The sequence below is a fragment of the Cornus florida genome, unplaced genomic scaffold (assembly GCF_030987335.1).
Source record: "Cornus florida cultivar Cherokee Brave unplaced genomic scaffold, ASM3098733v1 CherokeeBrave_3.0.0_Hap2_Chr06, whole genome shotgun sequence".
Taxonomy (NCBI): Eukaryota; Viridiplantae; Streptophyta; class Magnoliopsida; order Cornales; family Cornaceae; genus Cornus; species Cornus florida.
In genome coordinates, this window is record NW_026775576.1 from 101760797 (window position 1) to 101777489 (window position 16693).

The following is a 16693-nucleotide window of genomic DNA, read 5'->3' on the forward strand; positions in this document are numbered from 1 at the left end:
TGTAGAAAAACATCAGTATAACAATATCCACAAGGGTCCCAGATCAGAACCGGTGAAAAGGAATCCAGTAATATAACTGCCACAAAGATTTCAAAAAATTACAACACAGAAATTCCGAACAACAAACAAGAAAGGTCGGGAAAAAAAAAAAAAGTAAAAAAAAAAAACTTCAATGATATATTCTCTTTTGTATTTAAGCAGAAACTGGATTCATATTCACCGGGAAACCATTATGTATTGCTTGTCTTCAATCTCTACAGGTCGAGTTCACTCTAACTCGTCCTCTTGGACTTCTGGAGGGCACCGAATCAGCTCTAAAATTTTGACCACCTCTGCCATGTCTGGCCGGTTTGATGGCACTTGGGATGCACATATCAAACCAAGCTTTACTATTGGTATTGTCTCCTCTGCTGGAAAATTACCATGGAGCTTCCTGTCAACACATTCCTCCACCTTGCCCTCTTCTAATGCTCCCCTCACCATGTCACACAGTACCACCACGTCATCCTCCATATATTCCACTGGTTTTCTCCCTGTCACCACCTCTAAGGTCAGGACCCCAAATCCATAAACATCACATTTCTCGGTTATCTTCACTGTTTTACATGCAAATTCAGGAGCCATATACCCAAGTGCACTCTGAATCTTGCTGCTTAAAATACAACGGTCTAACATTGGCAACAGCCTCGCCAGGCCAAAGTCCCCCACCTTGGCCTCACCAGAATCATCCATCAGAACATTAGCTGATTTTAGATTGTAGTGAATTATGTCCAGCTGGTGCAAATGGGCCAATCCTTTTGCTGTTCCAAGAATTATGTTGAATCTCCGTTGCCAAGAGAGGCAGTTTTTAGATGTTCCCTCATGAAGATGCTTATATAGACTCTCACTGCAAATGTATTCATTAATGAGAAGCTGTAAGGATGGTGTCCAGTAATACCCTTCTAGTGCCACCAGATTACGGTGCCTGATCTTTCCAAGTCTTTTAACTTCCTTCTCAAATTCTTCTTGGGACTTGATCAAACTCGAGATGCTTAGCTTCTTGATGGCAACCGAACGCCCATCTCGAAGAACTGTTCTGTAAACAGCTCCAAACCCACCACGTCCAAGTTCACAATCTTTATTGAGCAGTGCATGATCCCCGGCAACAAAGTCAGCGTCACCAGAGAACATGACAAGCTTGCCACAGCTGGATTCATTTGTAGGGGAATGGCTGAAATCATCCTTGCCCGAAAATGTGAGGGCGGCAGCAGAACGTGACATAGAAGAGCGGACGTGCAGATTGAGGAGAGTGACAATTAATACACCGATGGCAATGAAAACAGCTGCACCGATAGCAATGAGGGCAGAAATACTAAGTATGATTTTCTTGTGATGGAGACTAGAAGAGAAAGAACTACCACCGGAGTTGGATGAAGAATTAGGGTTAAGGACAATGGGTTTGGGATGGACAGCAGGGCAAGAGAGGTTGACAACAGAGCCGCATAAAGATGGATTACCAGAGACAGATGAGGGAGGGATGGTGTTGAAGAAGCCACCAACAGGTAGTTCACCTTGGAGGTGGTTGTGGGAGATATTAAAGGAGAGGAGGCGGGACAGATTGGTCAGCTCCTTGGGCAAGTTTCCAGAAAGTTGGTTAAAAGATAAATCCACTATCTTGAGGTCAGTTAAGTTTGCAACGGCTGCAGGAACTGGACCTGTGATGTTGTTCTGAGACAGGATCCTATACAGTTCAAACGAAAAGTATGAACAGAGAAACTGTCAGAATGATGTATTGCTATGTCTCCTAGCTTGCAATTTGCAACAACAAAATGATAAATAACAATGACTCCTCCTATAATTTTGGACTGGAACACACATGCACACTAAATTCAAAAGCATAAAAGATTGTGTATTTGATCCAAAAAATGTAGCAGAAACCTGAATTGTGTTATCAAATAGAACAGCGCCTGGAAAAGAACAAAGATGCAGCAAATCAACTCCGACTACAAAACTTCAAGCTTATATAGGTGTATGAATGGAGAAACCAACTATTGTTGATTGATAATGGCTTCTATTAACGGATACGAAATGTGGTTAAACTCAAAAAGATAAAAATTCATTTTTAAAAAAAAGCTTCAAACAAACTGTCTCATTGTCAAAAACAATTCTCAGTACCACACACTTCACACCCACATACACACACAAAAGGCACAATCAAGATGGAGAGAACTTACAGGGAGGTTAAAGATGAGCACTTCTCGATTTGAGTTGGAATTTTCCCAGTTAGGAAGTTCTTCTCCAGCCTTAGTTCCTGCAACGAAACTGCTCCTCCAATTTCAGAAGGAATGGTTCCATTTATCCAATTGTGACTCAAATCAAGAACATGTGTGGTTTTTAATTCACCTACACTTGGGGGGATAGATCCAACTAAAGAGTTCCAGGACATATTCAAGAACTGCAAGCTACTGAAATTCCCAATGACGGAAGGAATTTCACCAGATAATGCATTAGAGGATAAGTCCAAGACCTGTAGGCTTTGGTAAGAGGCTGCCATTGATGTCAGAGAAGGAAATTCTATGATTCCACTAAACTTGTTCCCAGAAAGAGAAACATTCTGCCAACCCATCTTCAAAATCCATGAAGGAAGATTTCCTGTCAACAAATTTTTGCTAACATCCACAGCCAAGAGATTAATGCAACCTATCAACGATTCAGGCAAGTTTCCGGTAAACCTGTTAGTAGATAACTTTAACTCCTTCAATAATAGAAGATCTCCTATTGAGTTTGGAATTCGGCCATAAAATTCGTTTCCAGAGAGATCCAAAACCCTGAGGCTTCTCATATCTCCAATCCAATCCGGAACAACACCTGTGAACAAATTCCCTCCTAAACTTAAAGAAGTGCACAAACTAAGTTTTTGCATTGACCTTGGAAGGACCCCAGAAAGGGAATTATGGCTCAAGTCAAGCGATTTCAATAGTAAACAATCACCAATGTCCTCTGGTAGCTGCCCACTGAAGTTGTTCTTCTGGAAATTAACCACCCTTAGATCATATAAACCTGAAATTCCTTCTGAGATGTTACCCTCCAGCAAATTATCCGAGAAATCAAGCAATCGAAGCCCACTCAAAGACCAAATTCCAGAGGGTAATTGGCCGGAGAGCCAATTAGAGGAGAAGTTGACTCTCTCAAGTGTTGAGCACATGCTCAAGGAATCTGGGATTTGGCCAGTGAGGTAGTTATTGGCAAGTGAAATTTCCCGTAACAACCTGCATTGTCGAAAAAGTTCATCAGGGATTGAGCCAGATAAATTGTTGTTGCTCAAGTCAACAACTCTCAAGCTCTCCATTTGGGCAAGAATGGGGTTAATATTGCCAGTGAAGTTGTTGTTGGAAAGAGAGAGTATCCGAAGGAACTCTAATCGGAGGAGGCTTCGGCCAATATGACCGGAAAGATTGAAGCGATGGAGAATGAGGTGGGAGACCCTATTAGTCCTGGGATCACATTTGATGCCGACCCAGTTGCAGGGATTGTCATCGTCCTCATTCCAGGATACGAGTTTTGCTTCTGGGTCTTTAAGGCCAGCTTTGAAGACAATCAAACCCAAAACGTCATCGTTGAAAGCCGGGTCTGAAGACTCTACAAGAATTGGAACTAAGAAAAGAATAGTTAACAGGTTAAGTATCATTTTATCCAATTGAATCTCGCTCTGGCGGTGAAAAACAACAATGTTAAACCGCCATGAAAGGGTATCAAAGAAGCTTTTTGAAACTTACAAAACTAAGCGACCACATAGGAATGGGTATCCCATAAACATATAGATGGCAACCAAAGCTAAAAGGGTCTGAGTAACACCAGACAGTATTCAAAATTGGAACTTGAAAACATTGAATACGAAAGACGCGAGAACCAGAAATGACATTTTGTGCCGAGTTACAAGAAGAACTGTAATAGCTCAAATTAAGAACCTATAACAAAAAGAGAGGTGTGAAATGAAAGAGAAATCAGTAATATTCAGAGGATAAACAGAGCAACGACATATATAAACAGAGGGAGATAATGTTTGAGGTACTACTCTTAGCTGTTTTGCGCGCCTTTGCTTAGCCGGGAATGCTGCCCGAATCTGACAGCAGCACCGGAATCGAGAGAGGGGTCGGAGAGAGAATCGGCTGGAATGGCAAATGGGCGGAGAGAGAGGTCTAGAAATGGAGAAGGCAACCGAACCCTAGTTTGTGTATCTATATCAGCATTAAAGATGGAGATGCGTGGGTGGTAATGGGGATGAGTGGTAAGTGCGAGTCTTTTTCTCCGAGTCTGAAAGAATTAAAAGCTCTCTGCTATCATACTACTACTAGTACTATATTGTATTATATAGTTGTAATTCTCTCTCCATAGTCTATACATAAATTAATATATATATATATACAATATAGTCTATATAGTATAGTATGTAACGGCGGAGAAATAGAGCAGTTGTCTGTTTACGATACTCGGTAAAGTCAAACAGGAATCCGAGGGGGTCCTATGACGTGGCACTTCTCACTCTTTTCAAATCTGAGTTGGCTTCTAAATTCTAATGTAAGACCAAAAATTCTACAGGGAAAAAAAAATAAAAATAAAAAAATAGTAGGGGAATATGATAATATAATAATAATTGAATGATTCATCACAGTAGTACATGTATTTATAAATAAAAAAATTTAATAACATAAAAGAATTCAAAAAACCTAAAGAAATTTGCAATGTCCAAGAAAATTGCTCAAAAATAAATTAGCTTTCTAAAAATTATGTAAAAATAAAAAAGAACCCTAATTACTAAAAAGCAATTCTAATCCGTATAGTTTTTTAACAAAATCCTGAAATATTAAAAATTGAAAAAACCTAATTCCCAAATTTTAAAGAATTCAGTCAAAAGGCGCCCTACATTGGCAGTTTTGCTACCAATATTTGCGAGTTGGACCATTTTTAATAAAATTAAACTATTTTCGAGTTAAAAACAGATTCGTCGAAAATATTTAAAAAAAACTGATCGTTTAACATGTTGACGATCCAAACGGATTCTCTTCAGCACATGTTCTGCGTCAATATTGTATGGAAATTTTGAGTATTGTTATTTTACTGCTAAGAGAACAATTTCCAACATCCAAAGTCCAAAGACTCCAAACTGCTGCACTCTCTTGCACAATATATATATATATATATATATACTAAACTTTTTTAAAATGCAACTTTGTCCAAAATTAAAGAAAAGAAAAATGGTGCTGAGAGCAGATGGTTGTGGGGAAATTAGGATGAAAGTTGAGACAAATGTAAATATAATAGTATGAATATGTCTATTAGGTGGGATTAGGAATTGGATTGCAGGAAAAATGGAAAAAGTAAAAGAAATGAGTTTTTCAAACCTCTTTTTGGAAACTTTACAGTGGCATGTTGTTGTCATAATTTCTCATAATACTATTCTCTCTGTTTTGTAACAATGTCACTCCACAAGGATATTACTACCTAAAGAAAATAATTCACTTGAACACAGTTAAATAGCATAGTTCATGAACAACTCCATGTTTTAGAAGTTTAGTCCTTATTGGCTACCCTTTTTTGTTTTTTCTAAGCTATGTAGCAATTTATGGAATCAGAAGAGATGAAATTGGTTCTTCGGGACTTGGGCTTGGTCCAATTTCAGGTCACGAGGTGAGCTCTTGATCGATCTAAATTCCATCTCATTAACTCAAAAATAAATGTAAGGTAACATTCTTATTCTCTTTTATTTATTTTTTACTTTTTTGTATAAATTCTCAAATCTTAACCTAGAACTTGAGAGTTGAGATCTAAAAACACAAATCAGTTTTTATTTCATTTTTTTATAAATGGACTCTTCTTTTTTTTTTTTACATATATACATTTCTTTAATTTAAATAACAAAAATTACTCTAATACTGGTCATTCTCTTATCTATAAGTTAATGACACTATTGTCAAAGTGGAATGTATAAAATAATAAAGTAAATTTTTTTTTTTTTTTATAAATTTAAATATGATATATAATATAATATATATATACACACGCTTTACAAGATGGCAAGTGTAGGTAAAATGAACTTTAAACTCTCTAACTTTCAAAACTTTTCAAACGATTGAAATTGCCCATAAAAACCAATAAAAAAACCGAATGAATTGAATCTAAACAATTTCAAACTCAAACTCACTTATATGGATTCATTTACATTCCTCTGGCTCATGATTAATACAAAACTTATAAGTGGACACAACACAGAGTTAGTTGATTTTTAATAATAAAATTCATGTTCTCAATTTTATTTTATGTAAGCCATCAAAACTTTATTGTTTAATCTATCTTAATTTCATACTAGTAGTATGTATTAAGTTTTTTTTTTTTTCTTCCATATATATTAAGTTTATTAATATAGAGTAATTTCATGGCAACAGAGTATTGTACAATATTTTTTTTTTTTTTGGCAAACAAAGTATTGTACGTTTTTTTTTTTTTTTTTTTTTCCTGCAAAGGCAAAGTATTGTACTTGAGTGATATACTGGCGTGGAAGTCACCATACCCGAGAGAATAAAGGCAAAACTGACGGGTCAAACTCAACCATGGAGGCACTATTTCACTTCCCCGAGGTGAAATCTTCAAAAGGTCTCCAGTGCACGGTTTACTGTGTTACGGACAGTAAAACGACAAGGCAAGCTATTGTAACGCTCTTCGAGAGCACAGTAAACCACCCATTAGACCAGTAGGAATTTGGCAGCAACAATATTGATGAGATGAGGCCAATGTCACTCAAATGGTAAAATCTGACTCACTATAGCAATATGGTGGTCTTTAATTAGCTAGAATTCTGTTGGTATGGTTGAAACATCGTTCTCAACCTCTGCTATTTGGGGACATTGTCACGACTTTCACAGATGGGGCGACTGCTGTCTCTATCCATCCATAACTGGGGACTACCAAATGCTATCACATACAAACACACACATACATACCTATACATAGCAAAGGACTCGTTACCCTGCCGTATCACTCCTTCCTCTTCAAAGAGGAGGTTTATAGTTTAAACCTCGGTAAAGAAATGATGCGATACGTGAGTAATTGTTTTAACTTTCAAAAAAAATATATATATATACATAAATATATATATTCTGTACAAGTGATATTCACAACAATTTATATTAAAGTAGAGATAACCTTGATTTAAATCACATCATTCAACATTAAACCTAAAATAGTCAGGCACAAGTAGTGTGACTTCCTTGGTTTAATGTAAATATCACATAAAAAGAAAGTTCAAAAGATGATCCTTACAATTTTTTTTGTAATTTGAATCATTGAAGTTGCTTGTGATACAAAATATCTAGCATTGGATTATATAAATTTTGACATGCTTTTTAATTAGCTCCTGTTCCGTCAATTTCAAATTCTTTCTATTAATTACTTGCATAGTATATGGGTGTTTTGTGACCTCACCAAAAACGTAAGACATCCAATCTATTTATACCTATATTACTTTTTATTCTAATTTGATATAAATGTGGGATAAATCTCAAACTAATAACAACTAACATATACGGTTTGATTGAATGCAAAGCCTATGGCCAACTCCAGATAATTAAGTTTGAGACCATTCAACCTAGGCCCATTCGTCTGTTGCTTAAGTTGGGCTTTGTTCTGAACAGTTACAAGTTGAATTCGATTTGTATATCTTCTGGATTTTACATTCATGTCCAAGTTCTATTCCCACAAACCTTGGCCTAAGGTTATGTTTGGTACGGTGAGTTTGGAGAGAAATGATAACATTAGTTATGAAAGAAAGAGAAGGAAAAGACAATTTTAACCTCCTATTATGTTTGGTTGATTAATGAAAGAAAGGAAAGGGAGGGATAATAATCATGTTTGGAAAAAGAAAGGGAAAGAAAGGAAAGAGAATTATTTTAATAAATTGACTATTATACCTTTTTATATTTTAAAAGATATATATATATATATAGTCTCCTCTCCTGGCCACAAGAAAAGAAAAGAAAAAATTAGGGCAAATCATTTCAGCCTCCCCAATCTCGCCTCCATCTCTATTTTATATATATATATATATATATATATATATATATATATATAGTCTCCTATACCTGATGGACCACAAGAAAAGAAAAATAAAAATTAGGGCAAACCATTTCAGCCTCCCCAATCTCGCCTTCATCTATATTCTCGTTCTCAACTCTGAACTTGCCCTCTCTCTCTCTCTGTGCACTACAAGAATCAGAAGTTCAAAACCCGTATCGGTATATCATTTCAGATTGTTCAGAAAATCAAAAACCATATCTTTCAGTTTCCATAGCCGCTGTTCCAGCTCGGGTTCGCCGTTCGTAAGCTTCAGCCGCTGGCCCTCACTCTCACTCCTCCATCAGCCATTGCCTTCACTTTCTTTCCATTTCCTCCCATTTTTGGAAGGATAAGAAAACTACTGTATAACCCTATACATAACCCTCAAAAGCCTTCCCTCTCCTTTCTTTTCCTTCCACCTATTTTACCCAAACACAATTTTTTAAACACCTTCCATCACCTTCCCTTCCCTTTCCTCCCTTTTTCATTGCACCAAACTGGCCCTAAAGGTCCAAGTGGAAAGTAACCAGAACAGCTATTTACAAGATGACCTTCAATTTGTCACAACTCTATGGATTTCTATGGAATTTTTTATATTGGGCTGAGTCCTATTAATTCCAGCTTGGATTAGATAAAGTACATTTCAGTGCTGGGTTTTTTTGTGAAATTGGGCCGTGTTCCATCAGACCACTGATTATAGAGTACATGTCTAACCATTCATCAATATATTACCACTGTGATTACATGCTTCATGATTGCACACACTGTATAATGTGTAACGCATGTACTGCCACTGGATGCTTTCCTTGGCAATTGTTACAAAATGAAATCAGAAGGAGAATGTTGCTTAGATGGCAGCATCCATCCCTTGCTTGCCTATCACCCAGTTGTTGTTCTCTTGAGTTTGGAATCCAACTCCAAGGGATGATTGGTTCACTACTATACATATTTTTACCTCCGTCTCTTATTAGTTGTCTATTTTTGGTTTTATAATTTTTTAAGGGGACATGCAATTAATGCATTGTTCCATTTTAAAATTACCAAATTGTCTTTTTTAATTTAAATATATATAATTACAAAGTTTGAATTTTTTTAAAAAAATAAAGGACAATGATAGAATTATAAAGAAAAGATATTTTGACTTTTTAAAGAAGACAATTAATTTGGGACATATAAAAAGAGAAAAATAGACTACTAATAAGGGATGGAGGGAATATTAATTTTACGAATTAAGCTTATAAACAGCTCAATATTATTACTTTTTAACATGGCCTAATATAAATATATAATTTAATTGAATCAGATCATTATTTATACTAGGTTAACTATGAATTCTTTGCTTATTAGGAGTACTATTAATCTGTTACCGAATCAGGATTCAAAAAAAAAAAAAAAAAAAAAAAAAACTCAATACAATTTGTAGAATTGATTTTTCACGAAGTAACAGATTAAATGAACAAGGTACAATACAAGTGTGTATTGCTGAAGAAGCAAAGATATGGACAAATGAACAATACACCTCGCCGTCCCAGATCGCAATTCACGTGTCCAACATTTCGCAGGTAGCGGATTATGATATATATATATATCTCATACCACGCGCTCTTTAGGAGGCGTCCATTTAGAAACTTGAGAGTGACCCTGTTTCTGCGTTTCCGGACCCCTCTTCTCTTTGCTTCCTCTTTCATAAAGAAGTCCTTCTCGCGCCATCGTTTATTTCGCCCACTTCTCCGCCTTTTCTCTTTCTAAACTCTCTCTCTCTAGAATCTTAACACCATATACTGCAGCACGATGAGTGTTTCGATCGATTCGTTTACTCTCACAAACCCTAACCCTAGCTCCTCGGCTCTGTTCCTGAGGAGAGCTTCAATGGCTCTATGTCCCTCACCGATGTCTCTCCAATGGAAATGTCTACTTCGACCTCACGGAGTCTCAGTTGTGTCTCGCACCGTTTCTCCGACGAAGCTTGGCCTGGGTTTACTTCCTCTGCCTCCTCGAAGCTTGAGGAATCGATCGGTTTTCTCATTTGCATCTTCTCGTGAAGAATCGGTAAGCTAAAAATATTTTCTCATGCTTACAATCGTTTTTTCAATTTTTATTTGCCGTCCTTGTTTTGTTGTTTTTATTTTTTTTTTTATAATTGTAATGCAGTAAGTTATTGAAATTTTGAACAGTACAGTTCAGTGTGTACCATAGTGTTTAATTAATTGACGCTATTGCTTCTTTGATTCACATGGGAATTGCTTAAATACTTTTGGAGAATCTTAGCATTTGTTGTTGTAAAATTTCAGGTTTATTGAAGAAGTATTCTCCCAAACAGATGATTTTTATTATTGTTATATTTTTTGTTTTCCGATTTTCTACTCGCCTGATTGATTAGAAAATATTAATCCGGTAGGGAATGCTAAAGTTGGATCCATTTTTTATTATGTCAGAGCTGCATTTTTTTTTATTTCTTCATACTTTTCTCCAGGCATTTTGCAACATGAAAGCATTGTAAGCTATTGCGCTCACTAAAATATTGTGGTGACTTCTAGCATAAAGAATAGATAACAGTATGTTGGCCTGTTTTTAGCTCGGATTTGTAATTTAGAAATGATTTCCTTCAGTCAGGATTATGTGTTTTTGGAGTATTCTACAATTAGATTGTATATTGGAAGTGTTGATGGGCTGTGGTGGGGCTTTTAGGCTTATATTTTGCTGGGAAGATTTCAAGGCCGGTCCATCAGTTTGAAGAGGCATTCTTTTGGGTTACCTTTTGTTTGACCTTCACTCTCATGTTCAATGACAATCAAATAGTTTCAACTTGTAGCAGTCCATTAAATGGTTGTGAAACTCAACGTTAATATATTACTCATCAGTTTGACATTTTCTTTTTGATAAATTCAAGAGTTGTTGCAATGCATCATCCTCCTTTAAACAATAGTTGCTCTTTATTGCATAATCAAATGATGAACTGTGATTTTTATGATTTGCTTTCTCGCAATCTTGACTTAGCATCACATCGCAAGATTGTGGTAATTGGACTAATGTAATCAGGAGGGATCCATCATTTCTACTTCGTTAGGAAACAGGTTGGCTTTAACTTTTAGTTGGAGGAAATTGGTAGAAGATGCTTGTTAGCTTGTAATGTAGTGGTAAATGATCAAATGGTGTGATTTATCTTATTGTCTTCACACACACACACACGTAAATAATTCGTGGCGGTAGAATATATACAATTTTCTTCTTATTTTGATTCTGTATATGGATATTATTTAACACATTTTATATATTTGACTCTTTCTTTGTTTTTTAGGCTTTTTCAGATAAAGCGGAGGAGGAGGAGAGTGATCTTAAAGTGGGAGCTGAAGAATCAGAGGAAGCTTGGAAACAGACACTTGCTAGTTTCAAAGAGCAAGCATTAAAGATGCAGAGTGTATCACAAGAGGCATATGAGTTGTACTCTAAGAAAGCAATGGTTATTTTAAAAGAAACTTCAGAGCAGTGGAAAGTTCAAGCAGAAAAGGCAAGAAATGATTTGAGTATTGTTGCGAAGGAAATCAGTGAGGAGAGTAAAAAGAATCTCTCTACGGCCGCAGAGATCTCCCCTGAGCCAGTGAAGGATATTGTGGAAACATTTGCTTCCTCAACTGATGATGTGAATGAATTATCTAAAATGCGTGACTTTTACCTTGGGATACCATATGGTATGCATTAAATACGACACATGGATATTTATAGTACGATGTTTTTATCTTTCACTATTCTGTGACACTGTCTCACTGGTCCTATACTTGCCATGCTTAGTGGTATTACTTGACTAGTATTTAGATTAAGCAGTGAACTGTTTGTCATTTTATTGTTTATTTTTTGCAGGTATCCTTCTCTCTTCTGGTGGCTTTCTTTCCTTCATGCTAACTGGAAGCCTTTCTGCCCTTAGGTTTGGTGTTATCCTTGGTGGCGCTCTCTTGGCATTTAGTATCTCAAGTTTGAGATCATGGAGAAGAGGAGAGTCATTCCCTCTAGCCTTGAAGGGGCAGGCAGGTTAGTTTCGAAGTCTAACATGAAATGGTTCAATTCTATTGTATAAAGATATATGATGGCATTTGGCTGGTCATTCAATGGACTAGATTCTAAAGCAATTGCACCATACATTGTGACTTGCTATCATTATGCTTCAGTTTCCATACTCAAGGGCGTAATTATCTTCGTAGTAGCAGTCCTTCTATGTTGTATTAACAATAGAAAAATGATTGAAAGAAAAAAAAAACTCCAAATCTCCATTTGATAGGCCGTCTTTCTTATGCTTACGAATTATATTGGACCCAGAATGGATACTTTGGAAGAATCCTTTGGGCTCTTTAGTATCAATAGGCTATGTTACATGGACTCGGGTACGGGTGTCGAACACGGGTATGTATCCATGCGTCGGACGTGTCAAATCTCCAAATAGAAGGACACGCGGACACGGCTAAATATTCATTTTATTAATTATTTTATTTTATTTTCTAGAGTAAAGTAACAGTTTTATCTAATATAATGTTCAATATAGGCATTTAACTCATTTTAAAGTAATAATATAATGTAATTGAATGATTGTATATGTTTTTTAAATACATGTTCAACCAAAAGTGTCGGACACATATCCCATACCCATGTCCGAGCGATATGTGTCCGACACGGGTACTTCGCTACTTTTGAAGAGTCCATGTAACAGAGTCAATAGGTTGATTGTGTCCTCATGTATCTTCCAAACGGTGCCCGGGCATGGGGAAAGAGAACCTTTCCTGGATCGGGAGAGTACTTGGGTTCTCCGAATAACTTAAAAGTGTATCGTGTCTGAATCTAATCGGGGTTTGGTTATCCACGTCAAGAGAAAAGAATTTTTTTATTTTTATTTTTATTTTTTTTAAATAGGATTTATCATCTTATTTTGAATGTTATCAATGTGTAGTTATAATTGTGGATGAATTGGTAGACTGTTTTATAACTTATATTTGTTATTATGTTCAATTGTTTATTATACAACCAGGTTTTTGTGATAGGTGTCTGTGAAAATGTGTTAAAATGATGACATGGTGTTATTACTTAATGCCAATTTTCTGACAAGTCATGAGCTTTAGTTCTAGATGGGCTTAAGCCTCTTAATAGAATGTCCAGACTCCAGAGCATACCATGCTAATCTCAGGTGCTACTACTTAATGTGAGGTTCATGAGGAATCATGAGACATATTCTCTATGTTTTTAAACTTGCTCGAATCTTAAGACAGTCCCCAAACTAAGTTCTTTTCTTTCTTAAGCTATTTACTTTTTGTTGATTCAAGCTATTAATATCCTGACCTACAGTTGGTCGCATCAGTGTCTATCTAAATGGAAGACAAGGAAGGGCGATGCTCTTAACTTCTGCATCCACCATGTAAAACATGTTGCTGGCATACATATTGCCAAATCTTGCATCGCCTCATTCTGTTGTGCAGGGGAAATACTATTTTCCTAGTTGTAGATAGCTTTCAATTACCAACAATAAAAACACTTTTTTGGTTGTAGGAAGGGGGGAGTGTTAGAAGAGAGAACCTTCTGTTTTGGGTTCACAATGAAGTTCTGTGAGTTCTAAGCCTCGTAACTGTAATACATTGATATTATATCTATCGATGTTATAACAGTAAGATGCTCGTTTAGGTGCCTGTGATGGTTGGTACCATGGTAGGTGGCATTCTGACTAATGACTATATGCAAGTAGATATTGTGGAGATGGTAAAATTTCAATGCAGTTGGGAGTGAGAAGTGAATGATTTGGTAGGTAACATGACAGTTGATATGAAGCTTGAAATTTTGTCAAATTGTTGGTTTACTATGGTCTCTTTCACTGTGAAAATTTCTAATTGGCATCTCAGATGTGTATGTTTACCATATTTCCTCTCCATAAATCTATTCAAGATTCTACATGATTATGCATTAGTAGTCAAGCATGGAGATACATCTCATTGAACTCCATGAATATGGTGGGTGTTGACGTTGTTCGGCAAGCGTGATCATAATTCTTTTGTTCTTTCCTTTCTTTCTTCTTCTTCTTCTAATTTTCTTACCCCCCTTGCTCCAGAGGGTGAGGGTATGGGAGGTTAACATTGGATAAACTTGTATAATGGAAGACTATAATCTCTCTGGTCTGTTGGCAGCATAGTGACATGATTTGCATGTGTTGATTATTGATCAAATGATGTGTGGAGAACATGGAATCAACCTTAAACACCTTTCATCAAGGATAAGAGAGGACCCAAAAGAGGCTTATAAGTGAAATGGATATAAGGATAATATCTCTAAAATTTATGTTCAAAGTAAAATGATAATGGTGCTTAGTTGCAGTAGAACTGCCTGTTGAACAGTACTACTCAGATTTCACCAGTAAACCAGGAGTAAGTCCATTACATGTCTATAACTGTTGTGAACATCTAAATGTATTTTTAACAAAAGAAAGACGCATTTATAAATGTGTTTAGACCACCATTACTTGTTCATTGAAAACCTATCGATGCTTTTATTAAAATGTTCGGACCAACCATTGTGTTTTGATGCCTGAACTAGCAAACTAGCTGGAAATTCAGCTTGCATATTTCAAGTTATATATATTATTTTTAAATTTTGTATATGATTGATTATTTTGCATTTTCAGCTGGATTTATGATTATTTACTGACTGGACTGGTAATCCTGCAGCCATAGCGAGTATATTATTCCTCAGGGAGACACGCATGCTGTTTCAGGTGAGAGTTTATGTGTCAGGCTATCATTACCCCTACTGTTTCCTGTTTCTTCTGTAGTATTTAAGTTGATATACCTTTTGATCATCTGGAATTCTCTGATATGTTCTTCCTTCCCCTCCCTTGCTTTCCTTTTGCAGGAACCAACAATTGGCAGTCTTTTTACAGCCTTTGTAAGGTAACCAATAATCTTCCAGTTCCATTTTGTTATACTAGATAATGAATATTAAGACCCGATAGAGATCCCGCGTGCATTTGTCTGTCTCAGTTTGCACTCCTCACTTTGTGAATCCTCTCATAGTGTTTGGTTAAGTAGCAGGGCCTCCTGTCAACATTTGGTATTTTATTTATTTATTTTCATTTAGTTCCTGGGGCAGTATATGTACTATTAGTTGCTTTGGTAGACAAGGAAAATGGGGCTACTTTTAACTAATAGTATATAATTTCTGCTGACAAATATTTAAAGAATGAATGAGAGAAGAACAGGAAAGGGATATTGTGGAGTAACTTATTGAATTTTTTTAACATCTAGCATTCCTCTCCCTCCAAACCTCATAAACTGTAACTGCTAGGATGAGTTTTCCCTGGGTAACAGGAGCTGATCTACCCATAAAAGTAACAGCCTAGTCTTTAATCACTTCCCATCCCCCAATGGTCCATGAGAGAGCGGTTTTAGTGCCAATGTACTCCAAATTTTAGCTTTGAACTCAAAAAGGTTTTTGAATTCAAAGCTAAATTTTTCTAGTTGAGGTATCTCGGTGGGTATTGTTGTGTGAAGTAATCCATTGATGCCATCAGGTTTATGTTCTATATCATTAATGCATGCTTGAATCAGTTTTATCTTCTATTTTCTATTAAAAAAAAAAAATCAATAAAAAAAAGAAGTGAGTATTCATTCGCTGGGGGAACTATATAGTCAAGACCCCCGGGGTCTCCAATATTTTTCCAAGAGAGCTATATATTTGCTACACTAAGTCATTTTTGTTATCATACCAAGAGAAGTCAATTTGGAAAAGATTTGAACTTCTGATTTGATGCATCTTTTTATGGAATTGCTGCTTAGTTCTTTTAATATTGGCCACTTGTTATTTAAAAGGACAAGGGTTTGGTTTGTCTGACAATTGGCTTTGCCCTGCAGCGGCGTGATGGTGGCATTCTATCTTTATAGGCTTGCATTAAATGATGGCCAGGGAAAGAGAGCAACTGGGACACAAAATTAATGCTTTTCTTTCAAGGTTAGCGTCATATTTAACATATTTACTTCACAAAATCACTCCTTCCATCTTAACCTGAAACCATGGGTTTATATCCCTATCAAGCAATGGCAATCTGTCTCATGCAAGATCATGCAAGAACAGCCACACTAATGTCTTCTTTCACGTCCCAGGCAAAAGATGCGTTGGCTCTGGGAGAATTTCAGGTATGCACTGAGAAGCAAAAATTACTTGACCTAACCGAAGGGGGCGATTCCAGAATCCGGGCTTCAGAATTTTAGTGCATTTGTATGGGCTTCTAGTTCGATATGTTGATAGAGATGTGATGGAATAAGCTGGTACACTCTCCTTCGGTGTGGGAGATTTTAGAATAGTAGTCTGTAATTTCATTTCCCTTTTTACTTCCAACAGAATTGCATTATCACAATGCTGTATTTCCCTTGTTTGATAAGTATTAAAAATTTAAGTGTGACCTCCTTTAAATTTATTTCATATTTTCCTTTTACCTGCATGGAGTAGACCATTTTTTATTTCCATTTAAATATCCCTTCGAACCATTCGGATGTGAAAATATCAAGATTCTGCTCTCTCTCTCTCTCTCTCTCTCTCTATATATATATATATATTCAAGTCGAAAGTATACTTTAAGATG

The 16693-nt window shown here is 36.2% G+C and overlaps 2 protein-coding genes across 2 annotated transcripts; one reads left to right on the forward strand and one right to left on the reverse strand.

The window, feature by feature from the left end:
- LOC132313410 (probable LRR receptor-like serine/threonine-protein kinase IRK) lies at positions 1 to 4367 on the reverse strand. The gene is made up of 2 exons (XM_059812160.1): positions 2214 to 4367; positions 1 to 1720 (listed from the first exon to the last, which is right to left on the reverse strand). The coding sequence occupies exons 1-2, from the start codon at positions 3665 to 3667 to the stop codon at positions 268 to 270; spliced, it is 2907 nt and encodes a 968-aa protein (XP_059668143.1). The 5' UTR covers positions 3668 to 4367; the 3' UTR covers positions 1 to 267.
- A 5310-nt stretch (positions 4368 to 9677) lies between these two features.
- Positions 9678 to 16552, forward strand: LOC132313412 (protein FATTY ACID EXPORT 3, chloroplastic). The gene is made up of 7 exons (XM_059812162.1): positions 9678 to 10137; positions 11387 to 11777; positions 11947 to 12114; positions 14784 to 14830; positions 14968 to 15005; positions 15966 to 16062; positions 16215 to 16552. Exons 1-6 carry the CDS (start codon positions 9880 to 9882, stop codon positions 16045 to 16047), a joined length of 984 nt encoding a protein of 327 aa, XP_059668145.1. The 5' UTR covers positions 9678 to 9879; the 3' UTR covers positions 16048 to 16062; positions 16215 to 16552.
- Positions 16553 to 16693: the final 141 nt, after the last annotated feature.

Bases quoted from the DNA above. Each gene is read 5' to 3' on its own strand.
- LOC132313410 (XM_059812160.1), bottom strand. From the start codon at position 3,667: ATGATACTTAACCTGTTAACTATTCTTTTCTTAGTTCCAATTCTTGTA. The intron at 1,721-2,213 runs GTAAGTTCTCTC...TGAACTGTATAG, and splicing joins TGCTCATCTTTAACCTCCCT to GATCCTGTCTCAGAACAACA.
- LOC132313412 (XM_059812162.1), top strand. From the start codon at position 9,880: ATGAGTGTTTCGATCGATTCGTTTACTCTCACAAACCCTAACCCTAGC. The intron at 10,138-11,386 runs GTAAGCTAAAAA...TTTGTTTTTTAG, and splicing joins CATCTTCTCGTGAAGAATCG to GCTTTTTCAGATAAAGCGGA. The intron at 15,006-15,965 runs GTAACCAATAAT...TTTGCCCTGCAG, and splicing joins CTTTTTACAGCCTTTGTAAG to CGGCGTGATGGTGGCATTCT.